Raw genomic sequence first — 25,169 nt, 5'->3', positions numbered from 1 at the left:
TCATCAGATAATTCACTACTTTTGATGTCAAAACACTTGTGCATGCTGTATAACCCTGTTTGAACACCGGTACACCTAAAGGTGCTTACATGCAACGCAAAATCAGGATAATGGGCAAAAACTTATGTGTGTCGGTCGTTTTTTGTTTTGTTTGTGACCTTATGGGAAAACCGTAAAAAGGAAATAAAAAATAAAGGTGAAAAAATATTAATAAAGGAAAACCGTTCAAGTCATTTATATGACTACACACGTTGATGCTTTTTAAGCACAAGATCATGTCACGCTCAAGCCCCGTTTACACTGCCGGCGTGACAAAGCGACACAATCCTATTAACTTTCAATGAGAGCAGAGCAACTTCCGGCGACACGAGCTGCAGTGACTGCTGGCGACAGAGATCATCGTGGAGAGCGACAAGAGAAAATGTCAACTTTATGCAAATGACAGGTGACATTAGTGAGTGAGAGTGAAGACAGAGGAGCTCACATCATCCGTCTCTAGGCAGTGGGTGTGTAAGATACTGGAGTCAAGTGCAGGCAAGATAGAGAAGTTAAAAGTTTCTGTGACCGATTTCACTGTTCTATATCATTTGTCTGTAACCACATACATGGATATAGCTTAATAAAATGATGCGTGGAAAACCGTGTTGGCATTCTGAGTGAGTTTGATTCATATATTGATATATCGTTCATCTTGTTCATGATATGATGCATTAAGCACTGCTGCAGTTTATATAAAAACACTCTCTCCTGCAAAATGTAAATTTTTAATTCCTTGTCAAATTAGAATGATATCTTAAGTTTTATCGGCAGTATAATCTGTAATCAGAATTTCCAAAGCTACTACAGCCAGATGTGCAGTCCATCAATAACATTAAAGCAACAGCAGTAGGAACCAAATGCGACACCAAATAACAATGTCGTTTGCCGTGTGAACGGGGCTTCAGCGTTCGCATCTGATCAAAGTATACTTTGGGCTTAAGATCACACATGTAAATGCGCTCAGTGTTTCATCACTCAGAACTGTTAATGGGAGTCTCGGTGTGGCGTTTTAAATGTATTAAAATGTTTTAGTAAAATATATGTAGGCATTAATATTGCTGTTTATTACTATGTATTGCTATTTTTGATGCATATAAACAAGAGCTGTTGAAATTAACGCGTTAACCCATGCGATTTATTTAAAATGTTTAATTTGTAAAAAATTTCTTTAAAGTGATTAATGCATTTACCAAAATGACATTAGATTCTGACATTTTATTCAGCTCAGCGTGAGTACTGAACATTGGTTAGAATAGGGCAGAAACATTGCGATGTGTCCAGGTTCATTACACTGAAGCACACACCACAAAAACACGCAACAGCAATTTTCATGTCAATCAAGCCAATAACATGTCCTGCTAGAATGAAGTATCAATGTTTCCCCATCATTGCACTTCCGTCTTACCGGACAGTTCGGATGAAGTATCATTACATGGACGATGCCAGCGCTCAGAGCAAAACAAGACATGCTCTGCAAGCGCTTTTCAAGTGAACTTCAAAGCGGCGCGACTCATGTGAATGCAACTTCACGATTGCTGTAATAAAGTGTATAGCCACAATTAAGATTGTGGAGGATGAGAGTTTAAGAGATTTTATGTGCACTGCATTGAATATTCAACCTATGGGGACTAGTTCTTTTAATTTGTTAACCTCCCACCTACACTTTGGAAAACATTTAATGTTACTTGAATTGGTGCTACTTCAGTGCATTTATGTCTTTATATTGTGGAATACTTTGTTTGGAAAATGTCACTAAAACCTTATTGTTATATATTATTTTCTTTTCTTTTCTAAGAAGGAAAAAAAAGCATTTTGACATCTGCGATTAATCGCGATTAACTATGAAATACCATGCAATTAATCGCAATTAACTATGAAAAACCATGTGATTAATCGTGATTAACTATGAAAAACCATGTGATTAATCGCAATTAACTATGAAAAACCATGTGATTAATCGCGATTAACTATGAAAAAAATCACACGATTAATCAGGATTAACTGTTTTAATAGACTGACTGCACTAATATAAATACATAAAGCCCTATTCGCCTTTTCCTCCATAAAAACACAGAGGAGCTCTTGTACTCTTCAAATATAATTGTTAAAGATATTTCGCCCAGCCTAATGAGAGCACCTCACAGGAGAGAGATGCCCCTCACTTCTTTCTCTCTGTTCAGTGTGAAGTGTGTTGAGTGCCATCAGGACTCTCTCATATAGAGGTCAGTGAGAGTCATAGGGGCATATACAGTAACAGCTCTCAGATGCTCATCTAATTCTCTCTTTAGCTCCTACTCACAGTTAGAGTGAGGCGACTGCTGTCTGCTGCTCATGTTTCATAGTTCACCCAAAAATGATAATTCTCTCATCATTTACTCACCCTTATGCCATCTCAAGCTCATATGACTTCCTATTTTCCACGGAACACAAACAAATATATTTTTATGGAGATATGAGGTGTTTTTGTCCATACAATCCAAGTGAATGGGGACCAATCATTTCAGCACCAAAAAGGACATAAAGGCAGCATAAAGGTTATCCAAATACCAGCTTAAACAGGGTCTAGGAAATATTGAACGGCTGTATCAATTGTATCAAATGAAATATGGCATCTCTCCAGCACAAATGCTTCTCATCAGACAGGACAAATTAGATGTGATTGACTCAGATCAGCAGGACACAATTCATTAGTTTCATCTCATTAACTGCCTGCACATCACTATCAAAGACAAACAGGCATTTTGTCACATGTTCTGCAGCGAATTGGGGAAAGAATGGATGTAAACATGGGAAAATGTGATTAACTGACCAGATAATATTCACTCTTATTTGTAGCTGAAAGCACAATCAAATTAAACCCACTAAATCTTTAATTCTATGTTTGATTTAAAAAATTTGTATTCAAAACTCTTTCAAAACGCTCTTATAGTGAGCAATATTTTGAGGAATATGAAAAATGCACGTGATTGACATTGACAAGCATTTAAACTCAGTGAAAATCAGCAGAAATTTAGGATTCCATGTGGGCCTACTGATAAAAACCCCTTTTTGACCTATGAAATTCGTCTCATTTTTTCTCAACGCTTTCTATGTGAAAGAGCCTTAAAGGAATATTCCGGCTTCAATACAAGTTAAGCTCAATCGACAGCATTTGTGGCATAATGTTGATTACCACACAAAATAATTTAAAGCTGGTAATTTAAATACATTTTCAAGATTACAGTGAGGCACTTGGCTACAATGGAAGTGAATAGGGTCAATTTTTGGACGGTTTAATTGCAGAAATGCGAAGCTTATAATTTTATAAAAGCACTTAAATTAATTCTTCTGTTAAAACTTGTTTTATATGAGCTGTAGTTTAATTTGTTGTTTTTACAGATATCTTGGGGTTTACAGCTTTGAGTCGTCATGGCAACAAAAACAGGAGTTTGTATGCAATTTTCATCACACTAAAATCATTCACTTCCATTGTATTTTTTTATTTATTGTTATTTTTTAAAGAAAAAATACAGTCAAAATATTTTATTTTGTGGTAATCAACATTATACCACAAATGCGTCTGATTGGGGCTGCACAATTAATACAAAAAATAATCGAGATTACAATTACAGCTGTCGCAATTATACAACCATGAAAAGTGTTGATTACAGCATTCCATTTAGGTGAACTCCCATTGTGCAAAAAATTCCTTTTTCCAACATATTTTTTAGGCCGTTGGGTGCATGAGTGCAAAGGTAAATCAGAGGTATTTAAATTAGTCTAAAGACATATCAGTAATGCTCACTGTTCACGATTCAGCTTAACTTGTATTGAACTTTAAGTCTGTATGTGTGTGTATGTGTGTGTGTACCTTCCGCTTGCAGCTCCTGGTGATTCTGAACCCAGTCTGCATCGTTCCAGCTGATTGGCCACGATCTGTCGCTCCACCTCCAGCTCCCGGGTCAAGCGCTCAAACTGCAGCTCCTAAACAGAGACACACACACACTCAACAATCAGTCTGTCTCTGTTGCGAACAGTATCATGATGCAGATGCTAAATGAAAGACAGCTGTCAGTGGGGATGGTTAAAAATATCATGTGTTTTTTGCACTGTGGATGTCCTAGAGTCTCACCCCATCATTTCTGTGTGGGTGTGTTCCACATTGTGGCTGATTGATTGATTTTATTTGATAAATAATAATAAAAAATGCTCTGTGCAACAGTCTCACCCATTCATTTTCTATGGGGGTCAAATTTGACCCTGAACAGAAAGCGTGTCACTTTCTTCTGCAACCACTTAGCCTCATCAAATCAACTCCAGTTTTTGTGTGTTCAGATGGCAGGTGGAGGAAAAGTCACCAAGCCATGTACTGCACCGATTAAGGAAACCATTTTTTAATAAAATAAAAAACAAATGCCAAAATGGTCAAAAATGACCCCAACAGTAACGGAGGGTTAATAAGAGAGAATACTGTTTTTTAGCACGTGTTCTACATATGTGTGTAAACAATAAACATATATATCCAATATAAACCATTTCAAGACATATTTATTAATGGGATACATGTATCTGTGCATTTTTAAAATGTTAAAATTTTACCAAAATGATGAAAAACTAATGCTGAAATTTGTAAAAATCAATATTTTTGTATTGTACCAAGATAGAAGGTCCCCTGTACAATGAACAACATTAGCTGAGAGAGAATTTCTTTCATTTGTAAGCAAATGGACATTTTGATTAAAATATACCCCAATGTATCAGAAGTGAATAAATTCCAACCAAAATTGGAATCGAGAGTTTGTGGACTGGAACTGATTCAAATTGAGAAATCTGTATTGATACCCAGTCCTAAAAGATAGACAAATTAACATACAACCACACACATTGCAGAGGTTCACCATAGTGCAACACACACAAATAATGCTAATAATAATAAACTAATAGAGACTTCACAGACACTGGCTCCCACAGTAACACTGTCCCAAAATGACCTGCACTTCACTGTAACTTACACATGTGAGCGAGTGGTCTAAACTCCAGCAGGACTCATTCACAAGCTGCAGTGTGTTTTTGAGTCAGGCCTAAACTCCAGAGCACTTCAGCAGGCCTGTGCCTTATAAAACTTCTTATAAAACACACACACACACTCACCTCCACAGTAATACACCATACAGTCATGAAGAGACACCAGAACACAACTAGATCCACTACAATCCACACATTTCACCCGCCCTCAGTGTGTGTGTGTGTGTGTGTGAAAAAGAACTGCCCAGATCACCACTGTTGCTCCGCCTCTCTCCATCCCTTAACCACCCCACCCCCTCTCTCTTTCTCTCATTCATTTCACTTTTTCCAAGCACTCTGAAAATGACCAGACAACCAATAACAGTATGTGTGTGTGTGTGTGTGTGTGTGTGTGAGAGAGAGAGAGAGAGAGACACACACACAGAACACAAGGCAAAGCATTTGTGTGTATTTGTAACTCTTGACCTCTGCATTACAGGAAACTTCACAGCTGTGGAAGGTTTCTATGCAATCACAAGTATCTCAACTTCCTTGGCTAAACATTATTCAATCTATCACAGAACCCATTTCACTCTATTAGTGGTTGACCGATTTGTGGCCAAGGCAGATAAACTGGCCGATATTTGCTAAATTTAAATGGCTGCTTCGGCCAATCCATTTTCTCGCTTGACTGATTCGTTCTGGAAGCATAAGGGCACTAAGAATAGATCAAGATTATATAAATAAATGTTCAATAATGTCCATGTACTTCATATGTGCATTTTTTGTGCAGTTTATAGACTAATGGCGCATTAGTCTATAAACAGTGACACATTCACCAGTATTCATCAAATTTAGTTTTTATAGCCTATATAGAACATTCATCAGATGAAGGTTTTTATACAGTATATTTCACCAGATGCTTTTTTATTTATTTATTTATTTATTTATTTATTTATGCACCAGATCTGAAGTTAGTGATGTGACATATATGCTGACGGGACATGTTTCCATATTCTCACATTTTTCTGAGCATGCCCTCGCATCAAATTAGAACACATGATGATTATCTAATCAAAATAGCAAAATATGCATTACAGTGATGATACAAATATAAATTAACTGAGAAGTAGGAAAAATGTCTCCCAATACCCGATTGAGAAATATCAGACCTTTATATTTTCTATCCCCTAACCCTACCCCTAACCCTCAGTAGATTTAAAGCTAAACATGATTTGGCCAATTTATGGGCCTTTTTTTACTAGTGAGGACCACCTATAATGCCCTCACTGGTGGGTTTTCAACAAGTTTTGCTATATTAGTGAGGACATTCAAAAAAATGTGGCACTCACAAATATAGTGAAACCTGTACAGTGAGTGTTCAGAGATGTAGGGGTGTGTGTGTGTGTGTGTGTGTGTGTAAGCTGGCGCCCCACTAGCAGACTCCAAACAACTCCATTATGGCCGAGAGTATCACACTTGAGATCTCTCTCGCTTCAGTCAGAGGTATGACACATTTGCCGATTCAGAATGGTGGAGCGGTGACAAACATACCAACTCACCGCAAGTCTCTTTGTCTGATTCCTTGTTATGTGGAGCTCACAGATATAACAGCAGGAGTACTGCATGAGCATAAACAATTAGAAGAGTGATTTAGGGCGTTTTCAGACCTGTAGCTTGCTTGATTTGTTCCGCTAAATAGAGCTAAAATAGTTACAATGTAGCATTTTCTTCATGGTTACATTTTTAAAACGGACTAAAACTGTAAAATTTCCGTTGTGGTTATTTTTATCCATCATTAGTTGCTTTTACATTAATTCTACACTGAAAAGTGCCTGTTCTCATGGTCCCATAGCTCTTTCACTCTCCCTCCCATGCTCACACACTAACACACACACATACATACAGAAAGAGTGACGCCACGTTGTCTGTTCTGCAGCTATCCAAAAGAGAGAAGCGATCATGAAGTTCAACCTAGATCTAATATAGCCGCCAAAAGTCTATATCTGTGTTTTAATTATGAATTACAGTGACGAGCTGAACTACAGATTTCTCTTCTGTCCAGGTGGTCTCAGACCAGTTGTTTTGGTGCAGATCCAAGTACGATTACAGTGTTTGTTTATATATGCCTACACAAACTGAACCAAAGAAGAAAACATCCGACGTTCTGAAACAAATGCTCCAAATGAGCCAGGACTGTTGTGCCGCCGCTTTCTGATGTCATTTTAGTGAAGAAAAAAAAAAGACAGGAAAAACACTTGGCAACAAAATAATTATTGATTACTATTGCATTTGTGATGATATGCAGTAAGTGCAATGAAAACATTCAGATCAGCTTGATGTCTTGTCAGTTATTCAATAAAAGAGGTAGCTCATTGGTCACTTGACGAGCCCCGGCGACAGAATGATTTTTTCAAGTAAGCCTGATGCTTTTTAAGTTTTTGAAGCCATTAACTCAGCAGGGAGTCCCAACAGCCAAGTGATAAATGACCTCCCACTGAGAGACCCTAATGCATGCTCTGTCTCCCTCCGCCTGGCCGGTGATTATGTTAATGAAGATAACAGCTGAAAATCACTGGAAAAAATCTACTAGTGCCGGCATTAGTTAGCTATAATTTGGGGACAAAATTTTACACTTATCACACACGTACGAATGGGTTAAAAATTTGTCATTGCATATTATACTTTTTAATAGTAAATGCGAGCAAAACTGTCACACTGTACAGCCTTGGTAGCTGCTGTGTAGCTGTTAAAAGTTGTATTCAAAGGTGGTGAGCAGCTAGTAAAAGTATCTTTTAGCACATCTGTATATTATGTTTTGTTTTCATGGTTATATTTTTGAAATAAATTAATAATCAATACTCATAACTTAAATTCTGACCAAAAAGTTGACAGTACATGTACAGTATTTACAGCCCATTTTTCGTGATGATATTTTCACAGAGAATGCTGTGCCAGTGTTTGAATAAGTTACAAGCAATGTCACCAATGCATCTTTTACTTGAGCGGGAAAAAATTATGTTCAGCATGAGTGAGGTGCAGCAATCCTCATATAGTGGTGTGCTGTAATGCAGGATAACTGAGCAGCAGTAAATATCACCATAAGCACCCTCTCACCATAAGCACCCTCTTCTCAATCTGTTGACAAATGTGTGGCTGTAAACGTAACACCCACACTTCCTCTCAGGACCGTCCCCACAGGAAGAGGAGCTGCCCACCCTCTGACCCATCCATCTGTCTCACACACATATGGACACCCTACACAGACACAAACCCTAGGAGCTATATGAGCCCTTCAAAACACACACACACACACACACACACAAAAACAGACAGAAAACCCTAAATGGACAACACACAGCCACATAACAGTGTACAAGCAATTAGTTGTCAATGTCATGGCCATCGGTCCTGGAAAGAGGAAAGTTCAGACATTTTATTGGTAATTGTTATATATATTATATATACTGTTTATGTAAGAAATAATTGTCCGAGCCTTCATTGCTAGTTCAAAAACATCACTTTAGAACTAGCAATGGAGGATTGCGAGGCTTGCGAGGCTTGCGCTGCTTTATTGGAGCACTTACTAGAGTAACAAGGTAGTGCGTTTGTGCGTGTACTGTAAGTGTGAATTTGTGTTTAAGTGATCGAAAGAGAGAAGCTCAGAAACTAAGAGAGATTGTGTGTGTGATTAACGTTAATTGCTGCAGCTTTAGGGTACGTTTACATGACAACGATGTACTAAAAACTGAAAAGTTTTTCCTTTGTCAAAACAATCCCCGTTCACACGGATCCGCGAAAATGACTAAAAATGCTGTATTATGCATGCCAGGCCAGTAGTTGCCGATGTCATTTTGTAAAGAAACACTACGCACCTGCGCACTTAAGCATTCTTCCAGAGAGCGGTGAATACAAACAATGAAGATGGCGAAAGCGTCGAGCAATTTTGTCTGGACAGACGATGAGGTTGCTTTATTACTTTAATTACTTTGCTGGAGAAGCGTCAATAAACTCAAAATCTTGAGCAGCACAAACACAGTCCTGTAGTCCGCCATTGTAGTTTCTAATGTCTCGTGCGCATGCCTATAGACTGAACTCTCAAGATTATTCAATAAACTCTGCTCATTTTTACCATCACTTCGTCTCCTGCCTTCTTCTGTATTCCCCCTGATGACTCTTGTGCTGGTAGGAGAGTAAGTTAACATAACAAGCTGTTGATGCTGACTGGTTTTGGCTATCAGACAGAACTCTGGATATCTTCTGACGGAGAGAGAGGTCTTGTGTACACTGGATCTAACATGCATTTTCACTGCCTCATGTTTTCATATTCTAAGCATATCATTGAATACTGTACATGCATCACATCTCTGTCTATAGGATATATACATAAGCAGTGGGTGAATGAATTTCAGGGTAGAAGTACATCAAATAAAATTAAGTAAATAAATAAATAACATTTAAAATACAAATACATTTTCCACATCTGAGTCCATACATTAATTTCAAGATTTTCAAATTGCAGGTTCTGCCTACTGTACAGTGTTCACACTCCATACAAAACACTCCAAATGAATAAATTGTTGATTGTTATTTGCACAGACACCAGTATTCATATTGATAATTATACATCTCAAATTGATGCCTATCAATCCATCATTCTTTATATAACATGTAATACACGTGCACCTGACGTCATCGTTTTCACAAATTTGCGTTTTTGTATGTTTACACGGAGACAATAACGACATTGTTTTCAAAAACGTGCACTTTGAAACCCGTTTTCAAAAGTTTGCGTTCTCAGGCCCCAAAACGCTGTTATCGTGTAAACGAACAGCCAAAACGCATAAAAAGTTTTCCGTTTTTAGTTGAAATCTTTGTCGTGTAAACGGCCCCTTAGTCAGAAGTGAAATCGCTACAAAATCGCCAAGATGTAAGTTTAAGCACTTCACAGCAGCAGTGAGTGTTGCCACTTTTGTATAGAGCTTTTTGTTGTTTTTGTTGTATATATATATACATGGAGTATATACTGTACAATTGTGCTCAAAAGTTTGCATACCCTGGCAGAAATTGTGAAATTTTGGCATTGATTTTGAAAATATGACTGATTTATATCATTTTATTTATAAAAGTCTTTTATTTAAGGATAGTGATCATATGAAGCCATTTATTATCACATAGTTGTTTGGCTCCTTTTTAAATCATAATGATAACAGAAATCACCCAAATGGCCCTGATCAAAAGTTTACATACCCTTGAATGTTTGGCTTAGTTACAGACACACAAGGTGACACACACAGGTTTAAATGGCAATTAAAGGTTAATTTCCCACACCTGTGGCTTTTTAAATTGCAATTAGTGTCTGTGTATAAATAGTCAATGAGTTTGTTTGCTCTCACGTGGATGCACTGAGCAGGCTAGATACTGAGCCATGGGGAGCAGAAAAGAACTGTCAAAAGACCTGCGTAACAAGGTAATGGAACTTTATAAAGATGGAAAAGGATATAAAAAGATATCCAAAGCCTTGAAAATGCCAGTCAGTACTGTTCAATCACTTATTAAGAAGTAGAAAATTCGGGGATCTCTTGATACCAAGCCAAGTTCAGGTAAACCAAGAAAGATTTCAGCCACAACTGCCAGAAGAATTGTTTGGGATACAAAGAAAAACCCACAGGTAACCTCAGGAGAAATACAGGCTGCTCTGGAAAAAGACGGTGTGGTTGTTTCAAGGAGCACAATACTTGTTGACCCCTCTCCAAACATAGCGCTTATGATTGTGACCATAAAGCTCTATTTTGGTCTCGTCACTCCAAATTACAGTGTGCCAGAAGCTGTGAGGCGTGTCAAGGTGTTGTCGGGCATATTGTAACCGGGCTTTTTTGAGGCATTGTCTTTCTGTCAACTCAACCATACAACTCATTTTTGTTCAAGTATCGTCGTATTGTGCTCCTTGAAACAACCACACCGTCTTTTTCCAGAGCAGCCTGTATTTCTCCTGAGGTTACCTGTGGGTTTTTCTTTGTATCCCGAACAATTCTTCTGGGAGTTGTGGCTAAAATCTTTCTTGGTCTACCTGACCTTGGCTGTGGGCGGACGTTGAACGAACCAGCAATAATTTTATTGTCAAGCAGCCTTTTTTAATGCTGCACTTTATAGTCAGTGAGACTTAAGTTAAAAAGAAACTCACCGTTAAAATCATATCCTTGTTCATTGTAAATATTCAGTGTAGCTCTGTACGAAGCACTGCTAACACAGAGGTCACTGCTAAACCAAGCAACTTCCTATTGGTCAACATGGTGATTTCACCTGTCAAAGTTCACTAAACTTGAACTCGAGGTGAAATCAGCACAAAGAAATTATTCGCCACCGGAAGGCCATCGTGTGAAATTCACGATCGAGCAGATTACCATTGAGATGACTGTATTTCATCCATGGAGATTCGCCATGTGAAGATATGTGTGTTTGCGCCTTTACTGCTTTGAGTTCTACCTCAAAGGCAGATCCTATAAGGTTTCCTAGAGTGGAGGGGTGTGTAAAATCACATCCATTAAACACTGGGGTCCCTCAAGGGTTACTGCTCGGCCCTCTTCTCTTCTTGATACATAATTTCACTGGAACCAATAGTAAAGGCACAAGGCTTCTCCTATCACTGCTATGCAGATTATACGCAGCTGTGTTAAGACAAAAATCCTCGTCATCCCAGTCCAATCATCAGCTGACCACAACATCACTGTAAAGCCGTGCACAGTATGCATGATGCAAATTACGTCATCAGCACAGTCCGAGTTGATTGTCCATGCACAGCAAAGATTTTGTCACCATGTGGACAATCCTCATCTGTCGGCACATGCCTGCCGTTGACTGTACTAAAATCCGGAACGCACAAAAATAAAGGCAGTCTCCCTGTACCAGCCGAGCCCTTCAGACCAGACATTCATACAGATAAATAAACATTTACGCACCTCTGCCTGCATTACAAATTAGTTACAACTCTGGACGCTTTGAAATTCTCAGAGTGTAATGAACTCTAACAAAGCAAACGGTGGAAATTCCCCTGGTATTTTCAGGAACAATAACACATGACTTGTTCCAAGACTTGAAAAACATCACGGCCTACTTTAAACTTGCACTACTGCCTCATTCTATTAACACAAGCAGGAGAAATTCATCACCTGTGTTTTAAGTGCGTCTCATCCCACAAGCATGTGAACTCCACCCTCAGGAGAACATACTTCAGGCTCATCGACATGTGGATGGTAGCTCATTTTGACCACACTTGCTGTTATATTTATAAAGACATCAACAGTGAGCAGACCTTGGCAAACATCTTCACCAAACAATGGCTGAGCATACTTTATGTTGTGTGTTGTGGAAGCAGGAATGATGGTCTATGGCTTTAGACTGGTTTGCTGCTGTGCTGGTTTGTCCCCGCCCAGTCTCGCAAGCCAGACTAACTTTCAACATAAAGTCTGATGAAGCTTATTCGGGCCAAAAACACCCACTTAGACAAGAAGAGACCATCTTATTGATATGGGTCGGAGACAGCACTTTATCTACGAGGTACTTTTATGTGATTATGTGCGTTATAGGACATGCTGCGATAGGTTCTGTCCATGACAGGGATAGGTTCTTCTCAGTGATAAAGCGCACAAACATTATAAGCCCCTGTTGTGTTGATTTAACAGAGAATGGAGAACCAGGTTGTGGACCAGCGGGATGCATGCATTTATCAAACCCAAACCCCATCTGGGCACATTTTCACGGCTCACTCTGGCAGCATTGGTGACTCTAGATAACCTCAGGGCATTTGCTGGGACCTTTTGTTTGCCATTATAGTGTGAATTAGAGGCGCAGACAGCAAAATCAATATGTTTTTCTTTGCCATTCTAGTGTGGATCAGATGCGTAAACAGTGAAATGAATCTGTTTTTGTTTGTTGTTCTAGTGTGGATGAGAGGCATAAACAAAGCAAAATTGATACGTTTTTGTTTGTCGTTCTAGTGTGGATGAGAGGTGTAAACAGCAAAATTGATATGTTTTTGTTTGTCGTTCTAGTGTGGATGAGAGGTGTAAACAAAGCAAAATTGATACGTTCTGTTTGTCGTTCTAGTGTGGATGAGAGGCATAAACAAAGCAAAATTGATATGTTTTTGTTTGTTGTTCTAGTGTGGATGAGAGGTGTAAACAAAGCAAAATTGATACGTTTTTGTTTGTTGTTCTAGTGTGGATGAGAGGTGTAAACAGCAAAATTGATACGTTTTTGTTTGTCGTTCTAGTGTGAATGAGAGGCGTAAACAAAGCAAAATTGATACGTTTCTGTTTGTTGTTCTAGTGTTGATGAGAGGTGTAAACAAAGCAAAATTGATACGTTTTTGTTTGTCGTTCTAGTGTGAATGAGAGGCATAAACAAAGCAAAATTGATATGTTTTTGTTTGTCATTCTAGTGTGAATGAGAGGCGTAAACAAAGCAAAATTGATACGTTTCTGTTTGTTGTTCTAGTGTTGATGAGAGGTGTAAACAAAGCAAAATTGATACGTTTCTGTTTGTTGTTCTAGTGTGGATGAGAGGTGTAAACAAAGCAAAATTGATACGTTTTTGTTTGTCGTTCTAGTGTGGATGAGAGGTGTAAACAGCAAAATTGATATGTTTTTGTTTGTCATTCTAGTGTGAATGAGAGGCATAAACAAAGCAAAATTGATACGTTTTTGTTTGTCGTTCTAGTGTGGATGAGGGGTAAACAAAGCAAAATTGATACGTTTTTGTTTGTCGTTCTAGTGTGGATGAGAGGCGTAAACAAAGCAAAATTGATACGTTTTTGTTTGTCGTTCTAGTGTGGATGAGAGGCGTAAACAAAGCAAAATTGATACGTTTTTGTTTGTCGTTCTAGTGTGAATGAGAGGCGTAAACAAAGCAAAATTGATACGTTTTTGTTTGTCGTTCTAGTGTGGATGAGAGGCGTAAACAAAGTAAAATTGATACGTTTCTGTTTGTCGTTCTAGTGTGGATGAGAGGTGTAAACAAAGCAAAATTGATACGTTTTTGTTTGTCGTTCTAGTGTGGATGAGAGGTGTAAACAAAGCAAAATTGATACGTTTTTGTTTGTCGTTCTAGTGTGGATGAGAGGTGTAAACAAAGCAAAATTTATACGTTTTTGTTTGTCGTTCTAGTGTGGATGAGAGGTGTAAACAGCAAAATTGATACGTTTTTGTTTGTCGTTCTAGTGTGAATGAGAGGTGTAAACAGCAAAATTGATACGTTTTTGTTTGTCGTTCTAGTGTGAATGAGAGGTGTAAACAGCAAAATTGATACGTTTTTGTTTGTCGTTCTAGTGTGAATGAGAGGTGTAAATTCAACAAATTGAATGCGTTTTTGTTTGCTGTTCTAGTGTGGATGAGAGGTGTAAACAAAGCAAAATTGATACGTTTTTGTTTGTTCTAGTGTGGATGAGAGGCATAAATGCAGCAAATTTAATAAATCTTTGTTTGCCATTCTAGCATGGATTAGAGGCGTAAACAGTAAAACCAATATGCTTTTGTTTGCTGTTTAAGTGTGGATGAGAGGCATAAACAAAGCAAAATTGATACGTTTTTGTTTGTCGTTCTAGTGTGGATGAGAGGCATAAATGCAACAAATTTAATGTGTATTTGTTTGCTGTTCTAGTGAGAATGATAGGCATAAACATAGCAAAATGTATACATTTTTGTTTGTCGTTCTAGTGTGAATGAGAGGCGTAAACAAAGCAAAATTGATATGTTTTTGTTTGTCGTTCTAGTGTGGATGAGAGGCGTAAACAAAGTAAAACTGATACGTTTTTGTTTGTCGTTCTAGTGTGGATGAGAGGTGTAAACAAAGCAAAATTGATACGTTTCTGTTTGTTGTTCTAGTGTGGATGAGAGGTGTAAACAGCAAAATTGATACGTTTTTGTTTGTCGTTCTAGTGTGAATGAGAGGCGTAAATTCAACAAATTTAATGCGTTTTTGTTTGCTGTTCTAGTGTGGATGAGAGGTGTAAACAAAGCAAAATTGATACGTTTTTGTTTGACATTCTAGTGTGGATGAGAGGCATAAACAAAGAAAAATGTATATGTTTTTGTTTGTCGTTCTAGTGTGGATGAGAGGCATAAATGTAGCAAAATTTATTCGTTTTTGTTTGTCGTTCTAGTGTGGATGAGAGGCATAAATGTAGCAAAATTTATTCGTTTTTGTTTGACGTTCTAGTGTGGATGAGAGGCATAAACAAAGAAAAATGTATATGTTTTTGTTTGTCGTTCTAGTGTGGATGAGAGGCATAAATGTAGCAAAATTTATTCGTTTTTGTTTGACGTTCTAGTGTGGATGAGAGGCATAAATGTAGCAAAATTGATACGTTTTTGTTTGTCGTTCTAGTGTGAATGAGAAGCATAAACAAAGAAAAATTTATACGTTTTTGTTTGTCGTTCTAGTGTGGATGAGAGGCATAAATGTAGCAAAATTGATACGTTTTTGTTTGTCGTTCTAGTGTGAATGAGAAGCATAAACAAAGAAAAATGTATACGTTTTTGTTTGACGTTCTAGTGTGGATGAGAGGTGTAAATGTAGCAAATTAATGCATTTTTGTTTGCTGTTCTAGTGTGGACGAGAGGCATAAACATACTACGTAGTGACATTTATACAGGCGTGACATCTGAGACCAGATCTACTGACACAGACAACATTCATGCTCATAGTTACTGTATATAAACTGTGAGATGACAGTCATGTTGCTGTAAATTGTCTTTTCAGCAGGATAAATAAATCAGGGTTTGGAAAAGTATAAAAGAGACAATCTATCACTGACTCATCACCTTTTCACTTTTAAAAGAGAAAATAAATCTAAAAATACTAATGTAAGACCTTCACAAGTCAGAGAGGAGCTCTTACCTGCCGCATTTTCAATCAGATACTGAAACACACATTGATCAGTGTAAAAGTACTGAACACAGATAAGACTATGAACATTTAACCTCAACTCCACACCCTAATGACAAACACCATAAGTGTGTGTGTGTCTCTATAACAGCAAGAGTTTCAAGTGATTATGGTGGGTTTTTGCTGCTCTGTAGGACACACAGGTCTACTGGTATTTGTTAGATTTTGAGGAGTGTTCAAAGTCCAGTGATAAGATGATGACCAGACCTGATGAAATCTAGAGTTTAGGGAGAAACTAACACCAATAAAACATAAAACACAAACTGAACTAACACATGAATGACATCTACTCTGCTAATAGTGCTTGATGTAAAGCATTTGAATGTGCTCAGATAAAAGCCGCATTCATGAAAACACAAGGATTTGTTTTATTATTTTAAACTGATTTTTGTGTAATCAGCTTATAATATTTTTATTTTATTTTATAAAGAGATTTAACAATTGTGTGGTAGATATCTGATGTTTAGAATAGGAAGACGTGAACCATAATCAAATTAAAAGACAAACTACACACACAGCAATAAAACAGAAACACACTAACATGACATATATTTGGCCATTTTGACATGATATAGAGTTCTTCCATGTCAAATAAAACAAATTCTTGAAACTGCCCTGGCTGGAATTTTTTCATTTTTATATGACTTTATCTGAAGAAAGACAAACATCAATGATGATGAAGGCTAAAATCTGAAATGTCATGGATCAATATTTACTGTGTAATCCATTATTTTGTATAGGGGAATCAAAATGACAATTTTCACCTAAAAAAAAAAAAGAAAGTTGGCAGAGTCATCATCCTGTTTTAACACACAGATATGGAGATCTATTACTAAAATTAGTTGACTTCAGCACACCTTGTTTCATTATATGCCAACTGTGTGAGTCCAAAAATGGAATTGGGTTTGAATATGGGTACAATTGAATAATTTACACATGAAGCCACACTGAGAGCCCCATATCTCTTGGTTTTAACCATACAGGACCTTACAATGAAGATAAACAAAGCAAAGTTTGTTCTGAAACAGAATCTAAAAAGATATTAAGATATCTTTAATACTTGTGGAGTTATAGGCACTCCGACTTTGGAAAAACAACACAAAAAAGTTTGTATTTTTATTTTGGACTTACACCATTGGCATCTTATGTAACAAGGGGTGCTGAAGTCAACAGCTTTTTTGTAACAGATCTCCCTATCTCTGTGTAAAAATAAAATAACGATGCTGCCATATCAAATGTTAAAACTGTCATTTTGACCCCCCTCTACAAAATAATGAAAAACTGAATAAATATTGATCCATAACATTTAATATTTTGGTTTTCATCATCATTCATGTTTGTTTCACCACCAAAAAAATGATCAAACACAAAAGTCTGAGCCGGGGACCTCTGCTTGAGTTGACACCGGATGACCTACTACAGTATAAAAAAAGTTAAATAGTGTTTTCTTTTCTTTCTTTTTTTTCCAATGCCAATTATTAAAACTCATTTGCTAAAATGAACTTTTATTAGTCCTTATCAGATAATATTAGTGGCATTATATCAGCCACCTCACTCTCTGCTTATCAGAATTGGCATCAGCCATTGAAAAATCCATATTGGTTGATCATTAATAATAATTATAATGAACATAAACATTCTCCATCACTACTGATTCATGTGCTAAAACATGTTTAAAGTTTTAAACAAAAAAAATAAAAATATTATTTGAAATAATGAATATCAGGCATTTTCCTCCTGAGACCTGAGCTCGACTGCAGCATACATTTTCCATTTCCCTTTTTTGATTTGTAACTAGTAGCACCTAATAAACATGCCAAAAATAATAATTGAAGAACAAGTAGTTTTCTTGCAAATTGTTTTCCTCATATGGGGACAGAGGGGCTAAGTTGTGAAATTTTAAATAATAGCAAGCTATAGAAAGGCAGATTTTTTCTTTTTATCAAATTGTTTTATGTTTCCAGGAGTGTTGGCTATTCATGTTTTTAAGACTTTACAGACATTAAAGCTGATTTTCTGTAAAGCTGCTCTGGAACAGTGTGTATTGGGAAAAGCACAAATAAAATGATTTGACTTTTATGTTACAATTTTTTTTTTTTCTACTCTGGCAACAAGATCACAATGTTCTCTCTTTGCACAATCAAATAAACAAGTGATAGCCAGTGCTGAAACATTTTACTAATGAGTAATTAGCATAATTAGTACTGGCCAGCATTATCCAGTCACTGCCAACCATATTAAAATACAATTATACATATATTCTGAATGTACTGATTATCATTGTCCATGTCTGCCAAACATGTTGAGTGATCCAGTTATCATCTGCAGCCTGAAACTGAACTTTTGGTGGAATTTTAGGAGTGAATGCACTTGGCTGCATAGGAAAGTTATAGGATGCACCCTTGCTCCCTATTTAGTAAATGACTTAACCTCCAGTGTGCTGTCTGTCTGCTCTGGTCTCAGAACAGTACAAAATGCACATTATTTTCATCCTAACTCCATATAAAGTCTCTGAAAGCAAAATGTTTCAGCTTTTGGATGAACACATTGATTCTCCATGTGATGATGCACAATAAATATAGGATTTCTAAAGGAAAAATAGAGGTTAAGTACACAATAGTGTACACTGTGTTTAGCAGTGTGGCATTTCGCGATAAATCAATAAATGTTTCAGATGAAACTAGAGTCTTTTGACTCAAACAGGTTTCAATGTAAAAAAACGTAATGATTTAAAGGGTTAAACTTAATTTAAACCTTTACTGACAGCCCAGTGTGTCCTGAACTGAGATCAGTCAGTTTAAATGAAATTAAATTTTGCATAGCATATAATGAAGACAAAGCACACGAGGTTAGGATGATAAAAATCATACTTATTGGCAAAGAAACAAGACCTCACAAAAACTTTTCTGCAACCTCCTTTTCTACAAATACCTTTGGGATTAAATAGGAGGCAGAAATATGAATGTGTAGCAAATTCATCTGAAAGTGTGATGTACAGATTTCCAGAGTTGAAAATGGAGAAAAGAAACATTCAGACATGAGAGTTTGAAACTCTAACTGTGTTGTTCCATGTACGGACACAGAGCAGATGAGATGTGAGAGAGACTCTAAGGAGAAACAAGAAAAAAGGAAAAGCTAGTAACACTAAACAAAAAGCAAAAGACTTGTGACAGCACTCAACCTGGACACTTCAAAACACAGCAGCATTCTTACAGCAGTCACAGGAAAACCTCACAATCAGATCACCCTCACCTCTCTCCCTCCGTCTCTCTCGATGGGATGGTTTGCAGTGTGAGAGCTGAATTTTCTATGCAAGCACTCTGTTCTGTTCTCTCCACTGCTTTCCATACACAGAGAGAGTGATTTAACAACTACAAAAAGACATAAAACAGAGTGAGACTTTCCATGACTTTCCTTACAGAGGAAGAGGAAGTGACACGGTCAGATGCTCTCCAATACGGATTCATTTCCTGTTGACAAGAGTCAACAATAGAAGATTTGGCTGTATGCCATAAAGGAGAGGAAAAGGAATTGAGAATGAACTCTTCCACCTCTATCTTTGGATATAAAATTACAGAGTTCAATAAGTAAGCCAAGGATGACCTCCTCAGAAGTGTGAGACTGGGGCACAACTTTCTCTTTGTCTGGTCAATGGCAGGAGGGGGGAGGATTTGGAAAACCTGTTTGAAAAAATGCATTATTCTTCCTATTTGGCAACGCTAGTAAAATGACACACTACACACTTGCATTGGTTTTTTTTTAGTAATAATTTTTGTCTTTTGACAAAGATATATTTTAAATATAGGCAATATTTCGTCATGTCATATTTATTAATTTTACTTATCTAAAATGTCATACTATTTTAGTTAGTGAAAATATTCATCAATATTTCTTACTTAAACAAAAACGAACATTTAATTTAAACGTATCAAAGATGTATAAACATAAACAATATGAGAAAACTCCTGAAAACCTGAGCTCCTGATATAACAGCACTGAATACACTGTAACTACTAAAGTATTCGATCATTTTTAGATGTTATTTGTGAATTCTTCATGCTTTATATTGCGTAATGTAGTGCATTTTCGGAAACAAATATAAATTGTAATTTTATATTTATGTAGTTGATATAGCTCAATCTCAAATTTCTGTGTCTGATTGAACATACTGGGAATGGATTATGTGAATAAATTATTTATTTATTTATTTTATTTTTGAAAAACAAAAAAACAACATGGCTAGTGCACTGTTAATATCTTGCAGTATTATTTTTAGTATATTTTTGCCAACAGTGTGTATTACTTAAAATAGTTTGATTATCCTCATGATGCGTCTTTTTCATCTAGTCTTCTTTTTGGTTGACGAAATCAATAAACCCTTCATCAACTAACGTTTATGTCTGAAATTTTTTTTTTTTCGATTTACACTGCAATGGAGACACAAACTGTATTTTATGGTATTTTGATTTTCCTGCCCTTTAAAGGGTTTTAAAATGACAAGTGTAAAATGTTGCTTTACGCTGGGTTACAAGTAGGGATGTGCAGAATTTCACTGACATTTAAACTTAAATTTTGGAGTCGACTAGTCTAAAAAGTACGAAACCTTCAGAAAACAGTCAAAAATTGTGTTTATGCGACACATTTAAAATGCTTAATCTATTCCAAAATCTACGACGTGCTTGCCTGCATTATGATCATTGTACATTAAATATAGAACATGACACATTCACTGAAACAATATTAGTGAATATTTAACAGGCATATTTATTGAAAACAATTAAATGTATAGTGCAGGACCAATAGAGCAAACCTAACAGCCTGTTCTAAACAGAAAATCTCCAAGTAAAAGTTCCTTAACATATTAAAATAGTCAGGACATTGTTGAAAATAATTAACAGGTAGGCTTAAGCTAAATCTACGAGAGAGAGAGAAAAATGCACTGAAAAGTTGAGCATATTTCACGACATGCATTAGCCTATGATCTAATGACAGCTGTTCAGTAAAGAACGTTAACCAATAACAGTAACGGTGTAAAATATATATATATATATATATATATATATATATATATATATATATATATATACACACACACACATATGTATAAAAGATAGTTTAACCAGTTAAGCAGTCTCCACTAGACTTGCAACGTTATCATAATTTTCACACCGGTGCGATGTTCACATTCAAACCAACTAACTTTTATTACTAATTTTACCGCTGTATGGACGCTAAGTGGTACTATGGAGTAACTGTCATTAAGCAATAGCCTACACAACAACGCAAATCAAATCAAATCACTTTTATACAATAACGCAAGGCAGCTTGATTTCAAACTTTGAATTTATTTTTATTTATTTTAACTAAAAACTCAAATGAAACTGGAAAAAATGAAGTGCAAATAAAATGTGTGTTGTTCAACTTTTCGAAAGTTGGCTTTACAACATTGTCAACATCTCTCTGGTAAAGAACCTACTTCATCTGTGCATTCTCTCCATCACGGGATACTGGTCGGGTATTTTGTTGTCTGGGCAAATACATCAGTTATTGTGGGTTGTTACGGGTTTAATGTTGGTGTTTTATTACCTTTCATCCCAGGACCCAGTTATCTGCTTCGGAAGGGTAATGACTTTAAATGTGTGTGAATAAATTAATTTTGTTCCCTCCTAGGGCTGGATGATATCAAGAAATATGTTCACGATATTTATATATATATATATATATATATATATATATATATATATATATATATATATATATAAAAAGTATATCACAATATCCAATTACATCGTCAACCCCCCGGCTGAGGGATCGGTGAATATTCTTGCTTTAGTGATTCTGCATTCAAAATTACATTACTTTATTTAAAAAACAAAAAACTTAAACTTAGGCTGCAGAGTTGCATTCACAATGAACTGCTCTGTCTGAAGTATATTTGCAGCATTCTCATAGACGATACTATTCTTACTAAAACATTTCAGAAGACTGAAACAAAGAAAGAGTGAGTACCCTATACATATACGTGTGTTCCACGAGACTGCACGCCTCCAAACAAACAGTGTGTCAGACATGCGCATAGACGACTTTTCTGTCATCTGTCATATTATAAAGTGCATTTAAGTGCAGCCTTTGTAAAAATATAAAGCCAAACATAAATGTGTAAAAATGTTGAACAGTTTAATGGTGAACATATTTAACCGACTAGTAATTCCAGTGTCGACTAGCAGCATCAGAACCGTTTAGTCAACTAGTCAACTAGTCTCGTACACCCCTAGTTACACGAGTTCTTAACACAGGGTTAATGCTAACTTGTGCATCCTTTCATTTAACACTTTTTCTAACTCTTCAGATTAGAGGACAACCGATAGTGGATTTTGCCAATACGATAACTAAGGTGATGGAAAAGACTGATAACAGAATAATCGGCCTATAGTCTTTAAATCGATTAATATAAAAAATAATCTTTGTCTTTCCTTACCATGAAAGCCACAGACATAGAGGCTACAAGAGTCCAAAATAAATAATAGATGCAGTTTATTTTTCAACCAAAATCCCAATAATAACCAGTAGGCATGTGACGGTATGCAGTTAAACAGTATATCACGGTAATAAACATGCACAATATTGTTATTGTGGGTGCTTCAAAATGGTGTAAATAATTCTACAATTTCTTTTTGTGTAAAACACGTTGGAGAAAAGCGGCAGCGAAACTGCCGTGGACAACATGTCCGCTCATCCGCGGGACAATCATTGTGTGCAATTCAGCGAGTTAAATGTAAGTTGTGACAGTTCTGCTCGTCTTTCCAAACTGTTTTTGAAAACTGAGAGACTACACTTTAAGAGAGCACTAGCTAAGTGCCAATTAAGATGACAAACAAAGTAAACACTTGTTGCCGTTTGCAGATAATGTGTAGCTTGCTTTCTAGTGGCCAGAGAGTCGTTCGCTAAAACTTCGCTAACGCAATCGTATATTTCCATACAGTGTGAGTGAACTTGCGGTTATTAAATTTGTAGCTAGCACCTAGCTTTATATTAGCAACTGGCAAGACAAGCATACTACTGTTAGTACTACTGTAGTAGCTGGCTGGATAAAATTAGTCTAGCCTTATAATAGCAATAGCCTCAACAAGACAAGTTGTAGGTCTGTACAAATCAATAATTATCAGTGGCCCTGTGGCATAATTACCATTTAAATATTAAGACATCAACTTGTTATATTTGGCTATGTATCTATGGTGTTGATGGGAGTTTTTTTAAACGTTCAGGGTTTGTTGCAAAGTTCTTTGTTATCTGTTCATTTAAAGGCCAGTTTGGTACTGAAAATGTATTTAAACTTGTTATTACGAGAACAACAATAAAGTTTGTTTATTGTTCAACCCGTTTTTGTAATGTAATTCAATACCGTGATAAAAGCTTCAGCAATTATCGTGACATAAAAATGTGATACCATCACATATTATAACCAAAAAATATGAAAATTTGGTGCATAACTCAGGACTTTTAAATATAAACAAGCCCGAAATACAATGGGGACTCACAATGAGGTTTAATGAGGAATCATTTAATTATTATTCACAAGATATGAAGTTGGATATACAAAGTATGTGCTGACGGGGCATGTTTCCATATAGTCGCCTTTTCCTTTGCATGCCCTCGCTACAACTTAGAACACTTGATTTTTTAATCAAAATAACAAAATGTGCATTGAAGTGAGAATAAATATAAGAATGAATATTGTCAGTGATTGTTTTATTTAACTTCTAGAGGGCGCAGTAATACTGTAGAACCAAACCACTCTAACTGAAGACTCCTCCAGTGCTGGCCACAGAGAAAGACGGAGGAATAATAGAAAAAAATACAACTAAAACTACATTAATCGGTAAAACCGATATATCGGCCTAACTCTACTTCAGATTGCAGGTAATGCTGTAGCAGTGGTCAGACTGCAGGAGTCACTGATTTCCCACACACACAAAAACACACACACACACCGCTGTGACCACTTTCCCCAGCAGATGGTCATTCACAAACTATATTCAGAATCACACAGGCAGACAGCAGAGAAATAAACACATTGAAATTAGACAAATACAGGCCTGTGCAGTGAGGTGAGATGCTACCTGTTCTTTGACAGAGGCCAGGATGTTGGTGGTGGTGCTGTCGGACTGCATGCTGTGAAGCGTGCTCACTGCAGCTTCCTGCACGTCTGCACTTGGCTTCTGAGCAGGCATTCCTCCTGTAAACACACAGCACACACCCCGTTACTCACAAACACACAGACGCATATGGAAACTACTGTTGAATATCTGTCACACAAAAACTCATCTTCTCCTGCACAGCAATAATCTGTAAGCTCCACTAAATTAATTTGTGCATCTGTGCAAGCACGCACATTTGAATGTATTTTATTTTGAATGAAGTTTGTGCACAATTTCTTCTCCTCGTTCGCCCTCTCCATATATGGCGTCAGGTGCACTCACTGTGCTGTGCATATGTAAACAAAGACGTTCTTGTGTCCCCCACAGATTTAAATGGGTAACCAGGAACATTTTCAGTGAATTAACACTTACATTTCAGTCTGTTCCACATGCAAAGATTCATTCAGAAGAATAAAAATTTCGAAACATAACAGTCACAGTCACACTCCTCTTATCTACTGTCTTTGTGTTCCACGAATGAAAAGCCTAAAGAGTTTGTATTTGTAGTATCCTTTTTGTATTTGTTCTATTTCGGATATTTTAAAAAGTATGCAATTACATTTTTCAGATTATGGGTGACTCTCACAAAACCTGTCAAGAAAATATCCTGGTCACATTTAACCCCAAGTAAAAAAAAAGAAAAAAAAGATCAATTGTATTTTGTATAAAAAAGATGCCAATATTTAGGACATTTTACTACATTTTATCCACATTAACACAACGTGTCTGGGCATTTTAATTGTACTAGTTCCATAGTTTTCAGTGATGATTCTCATTAAAATTACTCACTTTTTAACTGAAATACAGCCATTGTATAATGACTTTTGAATTAAAATCAGTGAAAATAAAAAGGCAGTACTAAAGGAGTACTACTATGATGTATAAATAATTAGTATAAGTAAAAAATCCATACTTTTTTTTTCATGTTGTGTTAATTAGAATATCGTAATGATTATCTTATTCACATTGCAGTAATGACAATTGGGGGTCAAATGTGTGTACTGT

At 36.5% G+C, this 25,169-nt stretch overlaps 1 protein-coding gene across 5 annotated transcripts in view; it reads right to left on the bottom strand.

The window, feature by feature from the left end:
* The window catches only part of LOC127447747 (plakophilin-4-like), a 118,552-nt gene that overhangs the window by 46,059 nt on the left and 47,324 nt on the right, over positions 1-25,169 (bottom strand). For 2 of the 5 annotated variants that reach the window (XM_051709784.1, XM_051709781.1), the window contains exons 2-3: positions 24,087-24,202; positions 3,890-4,002 (exon numbers count right to left, since the gene is read on the bottom strand). In XM_051709784.1, the coding sequence (XP_051565744.1) occupies positions 3,890-4,002; positions 24,087-24,197 (224 nt within the window). In that variant the 5' untranslated portion in view covers positions 24,198-24,202. Of the gene's footprint in view, positions 1-3,889; positions 4,003-19,218; positions 19,368-24,086; positions 24,203-25,169 lie in introns of those variants that run through there. The other 3 variants (XM_051709782.1, XM_051709783.1, XM_051709786.1) reach the window with 2 other exon arrangements.

Source organism: Myxocyprinus asiaticus, chromosome 11 (genome assembly GCF_019703515.2).
Source record: "Myxocyprinus asiaticus isolate MX2 ecotype Aquarium Trade chromosome 11, UBuf_Myxa_2, whole genome shotgun sequence".
Taxonomy (NCBI): domain Eukaryota; kingdom Metazoa; phylum Chordata; class Actinopteri; order Cypriniformes; family Catostomidae; genus Myxocyprinus; species Myxocyprinus asiaticus.
The sequence above is the reverse complement of the archived record's forward strand: the minus strand, read 5'-3'. Positions and strand labels throughout refer to the sequence as shown.